This window comes from Nelumbo nucifera, chromosome 1 (genome assembly GCF_055504915.1).
Source record: "Nelumbo nucifera cultivar China Antique chromosome 1, China Antique-T2T, whole genome shotgun sequence".
NCBI classification, from domain to species: Eukaryota; Viridiplantae; Streptophyta; class Magnoliopsida; order Proteales; family Nelumbonaceae; genus Nelumbo; species Nelumbo nucifera.
The window spans coordinates 123,040,683-123,057,151 of NC_142649.1; the positions used below are offsets into that span (position 1 = coordinate 123,040,683).

The 16,469-nt window shown below is 36.9% G+C and overlaps 3 protein-coding genes across 4 annotated transcripts in view; 2 read left to right on the top strand and 1 right to left on the bottom strand.

The window, feature by feature from the left end:
• Window positions 1-2,058: 2,058 nt before the first annotated feature.
• LOC104590640 (cyclin-D5-1-like) lies at window positions 2,059-6,739 on the top strand. The gene is made up of 6 exons (XM_010249358.2): window positions 2,059-2,818; window positions 5,006-5,293; window positions 5,399-5,485; window positions 5,623-5,914; window positions 6,042-6,175; window positions 6,265-6,739. The coding sequence occupies exons 2-6, from the start codon at window positions 5,027-5,029 to the stop codon at window positions 6,487-6,489; spliced, it is 1,005 nt and encodes a 334-aa protein (XP_010247660.1). The 5' UTR covers window positions 2,059-2,818; window positions 5,006-5,026; the 3' UTR covers window positions 6,490-6,739.
• Window positions 6,740-8,227: 1,488 nt separating this feature from the next.
• On the top strand, window positions 8,228-12,464 carry LOC104590641 (uncharacterized). The gene is made up of 3 exons (XM_010249360.3): window positions 8,228-8,582; window positions 8,877-8,985; window positions 10,330-12,464. The coding sequence occupies exons 1-3, from the start codon at window positions 8,340-8,342 to the stop codon at window positions 10,833-10,835; spliced, it is 858 nt and encodes a 285-aa protein (XP_010247662.1). The 5' UTR covers window positions 8,228-8,339; the 3' UTR covers window positions 10,836-12,464.
• Window positions 12,465-14,607: 2,143 nt separating this feature from the next.
• LOC104590643 (calcium-transporting ATPase 10, plasma membrane-type-like) overlaps window positions 14,608-16,469 on the bottom strand; it is a 44,533-nt gene continuing 42,671 nt past the window's right edge. For both annotated transcript variants that reach the window (XM_010249361.3, XM_088894136.1), the window contains one exon: window positions 14,608-15,131. In XM_010249361.3, the coding sequence (XP_010247663.1) occupies window positions 14,883-15,131 (249 nt within the window). In that variant the 3' untranslated portion in view covers window positions 14,608-14,882. The remainder of the gene's footprint in view (window positions 15,132-16,469) is intronic.

Sequence of the window (16,469 nt, forward strand, 5' to 3'; positions counted from 1 at the left end):
CGGCTCGTCCAGCTCAACATGACTTTTATATGCTACTCATCCACCTTAATTTGAACAACATCAAGACCAGATAGAAAGACTTGCCAAACACCCCAAGTAAATGCTAGTGTGTGTGTGTCCTCAATTTTTGAGTATATTACATGAATTTAGTTACACCATTTTATGCATCTAATAGCAAGACATTTCAAAATAAAAAAAGAAAAAGGAAAAGAAAAAAAAACCTTAGTGTTGTCCTTGTTTATACTATCTAAAAAATGATCCAATTGTTAAGATGTTTTTACCAGGTTGAGTCAATTAATGACACTTAATTATCTTCATGAATGAAGTTGAAACTTTCATTATCTTATCACAGTGCCCATGTTATCATCTTTCAACAATGAATTTGGTATTTATCTAAAGAGGATCACTGCATTTGGAAGGTGGGATACTGTAGTATGTACTTATGCAAATGATCGACAAAATGATGGGATAATGTAGTATACACTTATCGTGAAATGGTATCATTCCAAGGACAACTGAAAGTTTAACACTAAGGCCTCTCTATCATAAATCCTAATACATATAAATAAAGTTGATTATAAGATGAAATGGGATTAATCATGTTTGTTTAAAATTTAAATTAAGGATTAAAATATTAATACAATATGTTTGGTATTGGAAATATTTGTATTTGTACGATATATATGGATATATTGGTACATAAATGTTTTAAAACATTTTAAGCCATGAAAAGATAGATTCCATTCCTCTTATAAAATAAAAAAATGGAAAATATATAAATATCAATATACACCAATACCCAACTTTAGATACCAAGATAATGATATTTTAATCATTGGTCTAAATATAGAATAGATATAGCCCAAAAAAATATAGAGTAGATATATGACAAATAGATGCACAAGTCTCTACTATATTCCCTATTACAACAATTAATGTGGATAAGTTTCTTTTAATTTTTTATTATAAAATCAAAGTGTAGATGTAGATAAAAGGTAATAGTTTTATTGATACACGTTAATACAACCATCTTAAAGTATTTGTTAGGGAGATGCACCTGTGTCAGCACCCAATTTTTGCTCGGCCTATCACCTGAACCTCTAATTTACCTCAAACACCTGATCAGGCCCATTCGACCTCTTCGAAATACCCCAAAACCTAGTTTTTAGCCTCAAAAGCCTTCAGATCCACCGCAAACCTACCTAATACCAATCCGATGGCCTCAATCAATCCCCATTAACACCTCAACCACTAAATCAGATGCCATCATTAGACTCAAGACCTCCTAGAATACCTACCCGGCAAATATCAACTCAAAATTTCTCTGTTTACCAAGCAAAAATTTCATTTTGACTTCTATGGTTAGTTTAAAACACCCACAACTTAGATCCCCTTAATCCAAACACATCTGAGCCAATCAGATCATATGATTGTGCTCTAAACACACCAAAACACCTGCCCATAAACTTAACCCAAGATCCTCCCGTTTACCCCTCAATCAAATCAAGATTCCATTCTACATCCTCTTGTTGACCCAAATTCCATTGATCTTGACCCTCTGAACCAATCAGACATTACCACCAGATCCCGGACACCTTAAAATACCCACCTGTAAAATTTCAGCCTAAAATACTTTTATTTGCCCCTTCATCTCATCAAGATTCCATTTCGAAGCCCTAAATTAATTGAACCACCACCTTTCCAGATCTGCCAAATCCCGGTCATGTTGGGCCAATCCAACCTTACGAATCAGCTCATAATGTCCAAGAACCCCATGTTATAAAATTTCAACTAAAAATACCCCTATTTGCCCATTCTTCAAAAAAGATTCTGTTTCGATTAATCCCAATAACCCACACATGCAAAATCATAGTACACACTCAGACCCTTTTCAACCTTCTGATCTCTGACCTAGAACACCCACCACTGTATTAGAATCTCGGTCCGGCCGCCCTTAACCCGTTTGAACCAAAAATACCACGGTTTTTCGAAATTACCAAATTGCCCCAAAATTACCAAATTACCACTGTATGTTAATATAAAGCCGATCCTAGCTTTCTTTTGAGAGAGAGAGACGAATTCAAAGGGGAGAGGAGAAAAATACTGTTCATCTTCTACCTCTTCACTCGACGCACAGCAGCAAGGCTGAGATTTCCCTTTTCCGGCTGCATTTTTTTTCTCTCATCTTCTCTCCCTCTTGCTGATTATTTTTTTTTTTTGTTTTGCGTCCAAACTCCTCCCCCCCCCCCTCCTCCCCCTGTTTTCAGACCTCACTGCCGTCGCAGCAACTTCCAGCAGCGGCGGTAATCTCCTCTCTCCCTCTCATTCTCTCACACTTATCTTTCTCTTTTTCCCTCTCTCCTCCCCCTCTCCTTCTTCCTCTCTTTCTCCCTGTTCGCGTGTTTTTCCAGATCGGCTTCTCTTGTTCTCAGTCGCAGAAAGGTCTCACGGTGGGGGGATATTTCCCTATTTCCTCCTGGATTTTCGGTGACTTCTCACTGCTCTTATCAAATCATTCCTATTCCCCGACAACCATATCAGCTCCCTTCACCATTTCGGTTCCCAAAATTAGTCACAGGTCCCCTGTTCTCCATTGTCACCGCTGATTAAGATCGAACGTATCTACTATTTCCGACGGCCTTCCCTTCTCAGCTTCAAGTGAAACCCAACACTCAAAAGGACCGCAACCTCACACCAAGCTTCTGGTCGCAAATGCTGGTCACCATTGTCGTTCGAGAAGTCAACCCCAAACGAAGCATAGCCAGCTGACTCTCTCTCTTGCAGCTTTGACAAAGTTCAGAGCCAAAATCCCAACCGAGTAAGTACTGTGATTGCTATTTTTTTGTTCATCTTGTTTTCTGGATTTGTTTTCCCGTTTGCATTCGATTAATCAAGATCTGGGGGGAGGAGGAAGTTCTCGGAGCCGGCAATGAGGCCAATGCCGAGTCGGTTTACATGTGATCTTCGAAACCCAGATCAGCCGTAGTCTCTCTGTTCGCAGTTTTCTTTCTTTGGTGATACTGCTGATAATATGGATGTCTAATTGATCCTATCGTTCAGGATTCAATGCTGAATAGATTTCCCGATCTGTTGATTGCTATGCTTGCCATATTCAAGACTGCAATTAGCGTGCCGTTTTCTTCGGTTGTTGATGGGTGTAGTCTAGATATTCAGTTATCCTTTATTTCTTAGAGATTGGATCGTTGTTTTCTTCTCAAACCAACTTCTGAATATTGCCGATGATGTTGCTTTTGAATCTCTGATTTGATGAAGTGATTGCTGTTTAGTTCAGGTTTTATTTAGTTAGTTATTTGGGACGGTAGTTATTTGTGTTTGCAGAGGTGAATGTTTAGTTGGTAGATGCTCGGACACCGGAGAAGGGGATTGATCTGAAAACTTTTTTTTTGAAGGCGGATTGATCTGAAAACTTGGGTGGATAGCGATCTGTTTCAGCAGATAAATAAGGATTAAGTGAATAAATGATATATCAGTAAAAGAAATAAAAAATGATTGTAAGACAGAATTAAATAAAAAAACAAAATAGAGAAGAACAGCTAAGACACTAGTAGGGATTAGGTCTTTTGCTGATTGAGAGTTAAAATAAAAAGTTTGGCAAACAAAACTTTGGCTTGATAGATTAGAATATATATTTGCAAAGGGGGTGGGGGTAATAATAAAATAAAATAAAAAACAATTTCAATAAAAAAGGTCATAAAAAGAATAAAGGGAAAAAATAAAAAATAAAAACATATGGAAATATAAAAGATTAAAATAATAATAATAATAATAATAATAATAATAATAATAATAATAATAATAATAATAATAATAATAATAATAATAATAATAATAATGGGGTTCTATAAGAAGATAACCAAAAATAATAGTAGAAAAAATTAATTAAAAAAGTAAGATAATAAATAAATAATTAGAAATGGTTAAAATTCTCTTCTATGTACATTACTTTTATAATTTGATGTGTTTAATGATTATTATCCTATTGGTTTGAATAATTAATTGTGCTTTTTATGCTTATGATCGTTTTAAGCCATGTGTGGATCCTCCTATTGGACCCGGGAGAGGGGTCTAACCCCTTCCCTCTCCCATCGAAGCCTTATCTAGATTGACTTAACCGATGCCTTAGGCTTTAGAGTCGCTATTGAACCAAAATGAATTTTGATGTCATTCCAAGAAGTCTCCATCACCTCTATTTCCTTAACTGATGTGATAACTCCATTTCAACCCAAGTAAACCATTTTCTAGATACTCAGAACGTGCCATACACTTGTATAGTGACTTTGATTATCTAATATGTATTTGGCTACTCCTACCAAACTTGGTTCTTATTGCTTCTTATTGTTCACCAAACTTGGTTTTAGATGTATTCGGTTACTCCTACCAGAAGAAATTAATTCTAAATGCTAAGGGCAAACTTGGAAACACAAAAATATGGTGGGTCTCTATGTCTCTTTATAACAAAGAATAAGATAACTAACTAGTAACTACCATTTATCTTGGTTAATAAATCATGTGTATTATTATTTCGGAAATATTTCCGCTTGTATAGAAATTAGGGGTGCCAGCCTGCTAGGTCATAAGGGCTTAAGGCCCACTCCAATGGCTCATCCCTTAATAACAGGCCCACTGGCCCATGTACAATGCTACACGTACTCTCTCCCCAGCTCGCTATCCCCTTTGAAGACCAAAATCTCGTCACGAGTCACGACTCACGAGAGAGAGAGAGAGAGAGAGAGTAGGGGAGTGCGTTTGTGACTGTGTAACCGCTAAAATAAAAAAAAAAAAAGGTCACGCACCTAAATCGCTACTCTATCAGACTATCACATCCGCTAAATTTGGCGGCACTAAAACTACCCCTAACTATCATCGCTTCGACCAAAGACCAGATTTCTCTCTGGTTCTGTCGCAATAGCGGTCAATTAGATTTCGTGTCTCCTTGTACAGTGGATTTGGCCTTCAAATAATGGATTTTTCTGTGTGGATGTAGAGAGAAGATAGCGAGAAATGAATGGAGGATTCCGGCTCTTCATTTTCCCTCTCCAATCTTCTCTGTCAAGAAAATGAAGGTTGCTTGGATGGAGAGGTATACGAAGACGTATTTCTTAATTTAAACAATTACCCATATTCAGAAACTGAAGAGGAATATATAGAAATGTTGGTTGAAAGAGAGAATAGTTTTGGAAGCAAATGCCATGAATCTACAAATGACTATTCGATGATGAACGAGAGCTGGCTCAAGTGCGCTCGCTTGGATGCTATTCAATGGATTTTCAAAGTTTGCTTCAACCTTTTTCTCTATGTTGCTTTGTTTTCTTTTTTTCCCCTTTTTCTTATCTTGGATTTGGTTCAGCTTCTGAGAGTTCCGATGCTTTTGATTCAGACTCGGGCATACTTTGGATTTCGCTTCCAAACAGCTTATTTATCCGTCACTTACTTTGATCAGTTTCTTTCAAGGCGTACCATTGATGTAAGAAAAACTTTCTTCTTTTTCCCTCCCCTTTACTTTCCTTTTCAAATGGCAAATAAACAACAAGAGGGTTTAACTATTACTTCTTTAGTTCTTTTAGGTGTTGTTTTCATTGATCATTTTCTTTTTAATAATAGAGAGGGAAATCTTGGGCGATTCAATTACTATCGGTTGCGTGTTTATCTTTGGCCGCAAAACTGGAAGAATGCAAAGTACCGGCATTATCTGAGTTTAGAGTAGAAGAATGCAACTTCGAAAGTAAGATCATTCAAAGAATGGAGCTTCTAGTTCTGAATACGTTAGAATGGAGAATGGGTTCAATCACTCCTTTTGCTTATTTCCATTACTTCATCAACAAATTTTGTGAGGAATATCGACCGAAGCACTTGGTATCTAGAGCTGTGGAACTCGTCCTCGCTATAATAAAAGGTAATCTTGAGCGGAAATCTTTACCTAAAAAAGGGAAAGAAAAATTGATAGGTATTTGATATAGACTGAGAACTATTTCTTCGCTTTCGTATATTTGTCCTTTCATTTGTTTGTTTATTATATACAGAGATGAATTTGATGGATCATCGCCCATCTGCAATTGCTGCTGCCGCAGTGTTGGCAGCAATGGATCAGAGATTAACAAGAAAAACAATAGAGTTTAAGATGAGTTCTGTGTCGTCATGTGGGTCTCTTGAAAATGTGAGTTATTTTCCTTTTTCCTTTACTGTTTCATTAGTCTTGTAAAAACAATTTACAAAGATCGGATTTTGATAAATGTTTGTTTGCAGGAACATGTGTTTTCCTGCTATAATCTAATGCAGGATTTAGAGATGGGGAAATTGAGAATACCCAGGCTTGTAATTTCTCTAGATATATCTTCAATTTATACAACTTCAACAGACGTTGTTGAGGATTCATCCTTAACCTCTGCGGTGGACACTAAGAGGAGAAGACTTACATTCAATGACAGTGATGAAAATTGTGGTATAGTTAATGAGAAACCACTCCGCTAAGGCAAATCTAATTGACGACTAATGCCAATCTCGAGAGTGCATTTTACTAAGATTTTGTGTTTTTCTTTTAATTTATTATTATTATTTTTTCAATCTGATTTACTGATCTAATGAGTGTTACCCTCCAGTTCCTAGATATGATTTGGAGTTGAGTATGGGTTTTGTTTTCCGATGATACTCAAGAAAGTCTGATCGACAGATGAACTAGCATGCATTTTAATAAAAAGGGGAAAAAGAAAGAAAAAAAAAAGCAAAATGAAACTTTACCCCACCATGAAGAGCTAACTGCAAGCCTGAAAGCTACAATACAAGGAGGGAAGTGAAGGCGGAGGGGAATGAAGTCTAGAAAGCCATGGAAGATTGTTGATAGTTATTCAGAGTGGTGTTTTCATTTTATACTACATTACTACTTACTCACTTATTCAATTTGTTGTATTCGTTTCTTTCTTATAGGGGGCTTGGGATGCTTCCAATGTCTTTCTAAAGGCTGAAATGAAAGCAATGAGGAGAGATTGGGGATGGGGTGGGGGGGGGGTGGGGAAGGGAAGGGAATTGTTTGTGTGATTTGATGCATCTGTGTTGCTTGTTGGCCATCAAAAAGTATGTAAAGCTGAATGTCGTTCGATTTGTTTGAATGTTAGAGGGGGTGGGGGGTGCCTTTTGGGGGGAGGGTCCTGCTTTTTACTGTTAACTAGCCTGTGTTGGAGTCACGAAACTCAGTGCATTGAGAGATGATTACGTGATGAGCTAAAAATCTTTCTGTACCGGAATTTCATTCGAGAGATGATGCTTATTAAGGATAGTTTGATTGGATGGTCCACTGAATTGTCTTGGAATCTGGCAAGGAATTGCAACTGCCAACTTTTTTTTTTCCCTTATCACGTTGTCATACATCCTTGGAACAGGCTAATGCTTTGCTGGTGGCGTGGGTAACATTAACAACTCAACTCAACTCAGTTAATTACCCTGTTGTTCTACTCAACGTCCTCTCATTCGTATTAAAGCCAAGCCTTGCACGAGACATGTCCAACTCCAACCCAACCAAAGGTAGTTAATGTTGTTGATAGCTAAAAGTTCAAAACTTAAAAGGGTGTGCTGTCAATTATCATGTAAGTTATGTTAATATTGCACTGAATATAATTAAGTTAATTCTAAGATAAGGGCTGTGTAGGGTCAAGTTTGGAGAGTGAGAGACTCTTGTGTCTGGACTCTGGAGGGTAGACTTTGTGTTCCCTTCCTTATCTAATTTATTTTTTATGTAAATGGCAAGAAAAACAAAGTACATTTTCCCCGTGAAAATGATTTTACCCTTTTCACATTGAAGCAAACGGAGCCTTAACCTCAAAAATCCCAAGCTGGAGGTGGAAGGTCTCTGTTTGGTCAAGGCAAGCTAGGAAACACTTGTACCACAAAAAAAATTTCATTGGAATGGCTTTGGCTTGGACTGCCAAGCTCGCTAGTCGTACCTGCCATTGTACATTTTCCAGCTACCCATTCTGAAGAATGCATGGACCTTATCATGAATTGCAGTGGTTTATCCCAAAATGTGGAAAGGCAGGCAGAGATAAGTTCTGTCCACAAGCTGTTGCTATCCTGTGGTAGATTTGATGACATGTTTGCATCCTTAACAAGCCTTTTGCAAAATATTGCCTCTGGATTTCGTATTAGATTTGGAAAAGAAGTCTCCTCTCAGAGTGTACCATCTACCAGACAGGCAAAAACTAAGTTATCTGTGAAAACCTCAGCGAATAACGCCAGCAGAAAAAAAATCTTCTAGTTCTGATACTTACAATTTTGAGGAAGATTGCCTTATTGCTGCGGGAGTGGCATGGCAGATAAAAGACTTGCTCATGTCTGTAGATACACAAAATGCCATGCTAAAGTCCAAGACATTGGAACTGCCATTTTCAGCTTTGAAGATCATCTCTGAGGTTATTATTGAACAATGCATGTGTTATGATTTCCTGGAAACATCACCAGTTCTTGCATACGCAGCTCTTGCCATGAACATGACTTTTCAAAAAATTGGTTTAACTAATAAAACCAGTCCTGATGAAAACAAGAACAACAGGTTGGATACTACATCGTTGGAGGTATGGCTCTTCTTAACTTCATTTTCTTTCTTTTAATGCATTAATTTTTCTAGCAATTTTTATTAAATGCCAGTTGTCTACTTGATGTTTTATTTTAATTAATATCAAAGAAACAACATCTGAATGTTAAAACCAAATAATGTCTACTTTGACAGAGTTGGTAATTCTTTCTTGCTTTCCTTCTTTTGGGTTTGACTTTTGACTTTAGTCTGTCTTTTCAAGCACAGATTGATGCTGACCAAAGCATTATCTTACATTTCCAAAAATTATTCTAACTGCTATTTTCTTTTTCAGCTGACAGAGTTGGATCAGTCAGTGAATCATCTGCTCAATTGTGCAGAGAAGCTAATTGATGCAAGGCCCATTGGAGAAACTAGCTCACTGCCTTTAAATTCTAAGAAAGGTGATGGGCATATATAATGCTAAACCAAGAATGCCCTTTAGACATCATAAAATATGGATTTTCGTTACACTATTGCACTTTGGAATTTTAATTTTCATATTTCAACCTCAGTTATTGCTTCTGTTTTTTGTTACCAATACTTTTAACATTTTGGATGTCAATTATGGAATGCATATGAAGAGTACATAGCTTACTAGCATCACTGGAAATTAAATATTATCATGCAATTCATGAGTCCATATGTTAGTATTGATTAGCAGCTTACTTACACCTGACCATATCTAAAACGGTTATATAGTTATCTATTTAATGAAAGTTATGCTTTTATAAATCCTACATATTTTTTAGAGAATTATGGCCATTTTACCAATAAGGAGTTGGGCTATGTTGGGAATTGAATCTTTTCCAATTTTTTTTTAATTTTATCTAGGGAGTTGCTTTTTATTTGTTTTTGGTTTCTAAATTTGTTTTAGGGGGATCAATCTCTTTAGTAAGATATTCTAGAATATTCTAGAAGATGTCTTGATGAATTAGATGCTTAGTATTGAATCACTAAAAGTTTGTGTTTTCATTGAATATCTAATTCTGTTAGAAGTCTTATTTGGTCAAGACTAAGGCCTTGTAAACCCTATCTCTATTAAAGTGATGGAATCCTTAGTTTGAATAGATTGAATGAGCGAAAATGAATTTGAAGTTTGAATATTGTGTGGTGCATCCTCTCTTTTCTTCTAAAGGTGTGATATTTATTTATTTATTTTTCTCTTTCTCTTCCTCTATCTGTTCTTCTGTTACTCTTTTATGTTTCTCTACTGCAGTCTCTATTTTCATATTCTACAAGTCATCTTTCTATACCTTCTCCTTCCTTTCTTATATCATACACCCAAACACACAATGAGAAGATTTCTTAGTTGGATTGTCTTGTTATCTAGCCAAAACAACCCAGGAAACTTCCATGGGTCAACTTATATTGGGCCCAGAAGGGGGATCGGGGGTGTCCTTTTAGGTGCCAAACTAAGTTGCCACATGCGTGATTCCAGGGTCATTTTGACTTCCTCACTAAATGATTTGACTAGCAAGTGTGATTAGTTTTTCCTTATTCATTATTTGTATCTCCCAATCCAATATCAATTTGGATGCATACATACCCTCAATCTCAGTATTATTTTCAGCACAAATTAGAAAAAAAATGTTTATTGCAGTAAAGTTCAGTTGGGAGTGCTGAAGCACTCTGTATGTGAAGGACATCTCCACTACCCAAGTACCCAACTGGATGTTTTCCTTTGTTCAGAAGTATATACTTATCTTTCTTCATTATCTTATTTCTTTCCTTTAACTTAAACACAGGATCCAGTTTATCCGAACAAAGGAAGATATCAAATATGTTGAAAATGGTTACCACAGTTCTCAAGTCTATTGTTGATGCTATGGCCATACATGTCGGTTCTCACAATCAAGAAAGGTGCTTGTGGTTCACTTCAGTATTTGTTCAACATGTCATCTCAACTCTAAGGAAGCATTCCCATGATAAACTACAATTCAAAGAAGACGAGTTGAAAGAAGTGTTCTCTTGCCTCAGGAGTTCCTTCACCTATGCAATAAAGTTGCTAAATATAGTTCTCACAAATTGCAATGACTCTTCACCACCACCACTGGAGGTCTCTGGTCTTGCGAATAACATGCTTGATTTGATTGCCTCAACTGAATCATACGTGGGTTTGGGCCATGCCACACGCCTTGTTTCTACAGTGAAGCCATGGATACCTGATATAATATTAGCATTAGGATATGACCACGTTATGATAAGGACTCCACAAGGAGGAGGTTGTTCCAGTGCATCTGATCACATTTGAGCAACGTTTCCCATCATGGCTCACAATTTTGGGTAAGGTTGAGCTCTATGAAATAATTGACTTTAACCAAGATGAGGAGACTGAAAGTTCATGAACCAGAGGATTTTGTGGTTTTCAAGGAACTAATGGAAAAGGTAGCTCTACTTATGAGAGAAAATCCAAAAGTACTAGATGCTGTTGGGGTTATATTCTTGACTGGTTCAGCAGTTGGGCTTGAAAGGAAGGATTTTGGGTTGGTTCTGGGATTGGTGCATTTTGTTTGTATTAAATTGGCCAGAATAGACCATGGAGAGTGGGAAGAACTGGGGCTCATGTTGGCTTGTCTGAAAGTGCTTTACCCCCAAATAGATGCTTACATTAGGAATCCGAGAATAAATGAGGATGAGAGGCAGCAATTAGAGAGTACAATGAGGTTACTTGAACCTGTTTGGAGGAATTATATTTATGAAGATGATGATGGGTGCATGGCGGAAGATTAGATGCTAACTTCACGGAGCCCTGTTTGTTAATCAGTAAGTTCTCGTAGTATGAAATATAGAAGGAAAGTCCTATTTATTTGTATCTATTTTTGAATAGGTCAGGTAAAATTGTATTACTATCAAAAGGAGGATTTAAGACCCATATATAAGAGATTTACAAGATATTCAGTATACATCCATCACAAGATATACACCTACAAACATTTAAAACTTCGTCACTCAAATTGTTGCAAAAACGAGAAAGTTCAGCCGACTGGGATCCACTGGAGGAAGCAACCTGAAGTTCAGTATCATTTAGCTGGCGTTGCTTAATAGTGTTTCTCCCACGGTAACTGCTCCACTTTACCAATGCCAATGGTGGCCTTCTCCTTGGCCCATGCCTTTTCTTTTTATTTGTAAATTCTCATTGCCTTAACTCAAGTTACCTTATTTACCTGTCTAATCTATACTACTAAAAGTGTGAGTAAGTTATAGATCCTAGAATTTTTCTGACTAAAATACCCAACTCTTTGAACTTGGTCTCCCTATATTCAAAACAGGTGTTTGAATAATAAGGCTGAAAGTGACCTTTCAAGATTGCAAAAAAGACTGCAAACTTATTTGGCCCTTTCTTTCACAATTTCATTCCTCGTTTCCACCTTTCAGATGTCGGAATTTGTTCAAAGACCAAAGGAAAAATACAGGCCGGCTCTCACAAGACCATGGTTTGTGAAACAAGCATGTTACACACTACCGAAACACAACACCAAGGAATATTTATTTGTACAGCCACTGTAAAATCCCAAGACAACCCTGTATAAAGAATCCAGGAAAACATTCTGGACTTCAAAACTCCGCTTTCTGAAGACTATATGCAATAGAAGCACGTAACAGTTGGGAAGCAATAACAAGTGCTGGATTAATAATTTGGTGCTTGACAGAGTAGTTTTCAAATATACCCTCCATTTAGGGATCCTGTATACTGCTTCAATCTCACAATGTTCCTCCTCTAATGCTCTCCCGAAAGTGCAATTTGAGTGTCAAGGCCGGAGTTCTCCATGCTTGTTACACAGCTATCTAGTCTCCGCTTGGTATGTCTTAATGTTTTCTAATGCAATTCTAATGATATTATAGAATTGTCATAATATGTTGCAATTATTTTATGTTATTTTAACATTATTATATAAAACAATAGATAGCAAAAAGGATAGGATAATGTCATAATTAGGTGGTATTTATCAAAATTCACCGGGGATGATAGATTAAAGCAGTTTTGGTATCATGTCAGCAGCTTAGATTTCCCTAAGATTTAAGTACAAACGAAACCAACAGGGCCTTAGGCTTTGTATGCAATTTCCTCTGAATTGATGCAAAAGCATGGGAGTAAAAATGAATTAAATGCAAACACTGTTTTACTTTGCTTGTTTGTAGTGTAAATAAAACAAAATCTGATGCAAAATAAAATAAATTCAAAGCAATTAAAAGTAAATCGTAATTTACGGTCTTCTTGTTTGCACTCTCATGCATTTGTGCTACTAGTGCAGATGAAATTGCACTGCAAACAAATGGCTTAGCTTAATTTTTTTGTTCAAAATTTAATTCTTCAAGCAGTGATTATTTGGAGGATAATTTAACCAAACGTAACCTTAGAAAGTTGACAAAGGAATGAGAGAGTTCGGATCTCTTACACTTTCATCTCAATGTCGTACTGCAACTCTACAATTGTAGTTATTTAAACATCATTGAGATGTTTTAACCTAATGGAATTGCATCACCGCCATGCTTGTGGCACCTATTAACTCTTTTCCCCAACCAGAGAAAGAGAGAGAAAGGTCGAACGGTATTTTATTGCTTTACTAAGACTGGAGGATTGGACCGTAAAAACTGGGAATCAATGTCCCAGTTGGATGACGATTTTCACATGTTCAACAGCTGACCGCCTGGTTAGCTGGTAAAACCATGACCCGTTGAACATTCTGGTTTCTAGTCCGGTCTCGGTCATACAACATTGCTTTTAATCGTCTTCCCTACTGCATTACCGGACCAAACCTGCAAGGATTTAAAAGTCAACTTCCTGTCCCGGTCTCGTTTCTCTATTATAGTTATTGGATAGGAAAATGTCCATTTATGTTTATCACTTAAAAGTTAAAACTAGTAGCCATGGTTTTAAAAGGCGGCTGAGGTGAGGTGAGAAGCGTACACCTCAAGGTGATGCGGCCAAATTTCGCCTGGCCTCAGCAGCCTCGGTCTCAGAGCAAGGGGCGTAAACCTCAGCTTTAGCGAGGCGTAGGCGTTTGGCCTTTTGCCTCAATATACATGAGGCGGTAGCTTTAAGTTAAAACTAATACCCATGGTTTTTCTTTTTTTTTTTGTCTCAAACTCTCAACTATGTGGGGCAGCAGATTTGTGGGAGGTTAAGAGACTCAGAAGTGTAGGTGTGCTGCTTTGTTTTAGTTTCACTTTTGGATAGTAAGTGCGGTGATGAACTGCTTGGATACATGTTGCTATGTTGTCATCAGATATATTGAATCTAGATCCATTTTGTTATTCTCATTTGAATGTTTCCGACTTTTACCTCTGAACAGTCTTGGTGAAATAATTCCTCTTCTGCATATCCTATTTCAAATTTAAGACTAGTTCATCCCCTTCGTACTGGAATTATACAAACAGGATCATTAAATGGCACAACCGTTACTCCTATTTGCCTAGTTAGATCATTGGCATGTGAACCTTTTATAAGTGTGGTTCGAGAATCAAATCCGTAGGGTTGATTGGTATCTACCATCTAGAGTAGGTTTGGTTAAAAATGACTTTGGCTTAATAATATGCTTGCTTTTAGCTCCAAGGTTGGCCCTATCCCAGCTGGCGTTAGCCCAATCTGACACAAACCTCCTGCCTTGTTTTGTATTATTGAGTTAACTTCAAGTAATTATATAAAATTACTTTAAGTGACATAATTATATAAAATTTCAATTATTTATCTTTTTCATAGTTTTTAAATTTTTAATTTGAGGCTTATGCCTCAAACCGCCTCAAAGCTCACACTTAAGTGCAATATAAGAGAGCTGGGTTAAGTTGGAAAGAGAATAGGGGTGGAAAGAGAAGTTGGACCGTAGGAACATGAATGAAAGGGAAAAAAGATGAGTGAAACTCTTGTAAAAATGAAGATATAATGCAGATGGCATCTTTTTACCGTTATTAGATCTGGTGGCTCAACGACTCCTGATGTTGTGAATCTTTTGATCAATCAAAAGTTGATGGATATGACTTATGAGAGGGTATTATACTAAAGACTTAAACATCAATAATATAAGGGGGGAAATTGGAAATGGTATTTATATGTTAGAACAGCAACTATAACGAAGGTTTCTAATATTTGGTGGATATCTGAAATTTACACACCAAATGGATAATAGTATATGTATCGTCAAAATACATCCTCAAGAAGAGAAATAATTTGATCGAGAAAAATTAGAACTAGCTTGTTTCTCAACCACCTACAGGACTATGGAGATAAACTGTAACCTTATCATTAATACAACTCTTAAAATTCAATCTAACTGATGTTGAAAAAAAAAGGTTTGAATACCTATTTAGATCCCACAGGGATCAATTTAATGACAGCAGCAATTGGCATTCCAAGAAATCCAATGAACACACTAAGGAACCACTGTGGTAGAGTGAGCGGAGATGTATTTGCAAATGTACCAAGGAACTCAATGATTATAATCTGAAAGAGAACAGTGCAGGTGAGTACAGCCACGAATACATAGTTCTTCAGTATGCCTTTGAAAACATTTATCTGCTCCATCTCCCTGGAACTTATTTCATTGAAAACCTGTAAGAACGAAAATAAGATACCCCTATTTCAAGTTACATCCAGCATAGTTACAAATGGAAAACTCATTACTTGAACAATTATGAACAGCAATTCATACAAGTCGGGATTTGCCGTAAACATTTCAACTTATATCTTTTTAAGACTGATATATGGTAAAAGTTTTGAACTTTTGAACAACCAGTCCTGAGATTAGTGGAGTGGTGAAGGACTTTTTCCCAGCTTCTAGGGGTGTTAAGCAGGGTAACTCCCTTTCACCATTTCTGTTCAGTTAAGTAACCGTCGTGTTTAGTAGGTTGATCTCGTCTGCTAATAAGTGGGACTTGATAAGAAGTTGGGGATTATGAAGAAATGATTTTCCAATTACACAGTTTCAGTTTGCAGATGATATAATTATTTTTTGTTAAGGGGCAGATGTCAGAAAGGTAGGGAATCTAAAAGAGTTAATAAGGTGGGTTTGAAAGGCTTTCTAATCTAAAAATTAACTTGGACAAAAGCTGCATAGCAGGTGCTAATATAGAGCATAGGAAAGTTGAGGCTATTGCAGCTTCTTTAAAGTCTTCTATCTCTGTTTGGCCTTTGAAGTATTTGGGCCTTCCATTAGGAGCCAACCCTAGGAACATTTTGAGAAGTATTTGGAACCCAGTAGTAGAAAATTTTGAGAAGAGATTAGCTTCGTGGAAGAAAAATTTTTTTTGAAGAGTAAAAGGAAATTTGTCATTAACAAAAAAGGAAAATACAATCCGAGAGGTGACAAGATTACACCTCGTCAATACAAAAGAGCAACATAAACAACAGAGAAATGATCAGAATTACAATCTTGAATTTCGAGGACATTCCAAAAGATTTCCCCCAAATCTGATCAGCTACTTTGATCCAAATCTAAAGGCACCGATACTCAAACCACCACCATATTCCGACCAGGTTGTAAGGACCTCAAAACTTTTAACTTATCTTCAAAACATCTTCTATTTCTTCCATTCCATTCCAAAGAATCCAGAGTAGAAAAAAGAGAAGCCACTCCAAACTGTTCTTCCTTCCCTGCTATTTTTGATCCATCCTCACCCTCATCCTTACCCCCTCTTCCTAGTTCTTTTTCAAGTTTAGGCTTCGACTCCTCACATGTCCTCACCCCCTTCTTCAACCCAACCTCTATTCTTCTCAATTGTTTCCTCTTTTTTTTTTTTGTTTTTCTCTTCCTTTCTAACTTGCTCAAAAGTTTTCCTCGCAAAATCTTCCCCTCCCCAATAGAACAGGCCCAGGGATTTCCCCACTTTCACCTCTCTCTCAACCAACTTGCTTATTTCCACCTCTCCATTTCGGAATATACTTGTTTCT

Excerpts from the sequence above, each read along its gene's own strand:
- LOC104590641 (XM_010249360.3), top strand. The coding sequence starts at position 8,340 with ATGTCTGTAGATACACAAAATGCCATGCTAAAGTCCAAGACATTGGAA. Across the intron at positions 8,583-8,876 it reads TGGATACTACATCGTTGGAG|CTGACAGAGTTGGATCAGTC; the intron begins GTATGGCTCTTC and ends TTTCTTTTTCAG. Across the intron at positions 8,986-10,329 it reads GCCTTTAAATTCTAAGAAAG|GATCCAGTTTATCCGAACAA; the intron begins GTGATGGGCATA and ends ACTTAAACACAG.
- LOC104590640 (XM_010249358.2), top strand. The coding sequence starts at position 5,027 with ATGGAGGATTCCGGCTCTTCATTTTCCCTCTCCAATCTTCTCTGTCAA. Across the intron at positions 5,486-5,622 it reads TTTCAAGGCGTACCATTGAT|AGAGGGAAATCTTGGGCGAT; the intron begins GTAAGAAAAACT and ends TTTTAATAATAG. Across the intron at positions 6,176-6,264 it reads CATGTGGGTCTCTTGAAAAT|GAACATGTGTTTTCCTGCTA; the intron begins GTGAGTTATTTT and ends GTTTGTTTGCAG.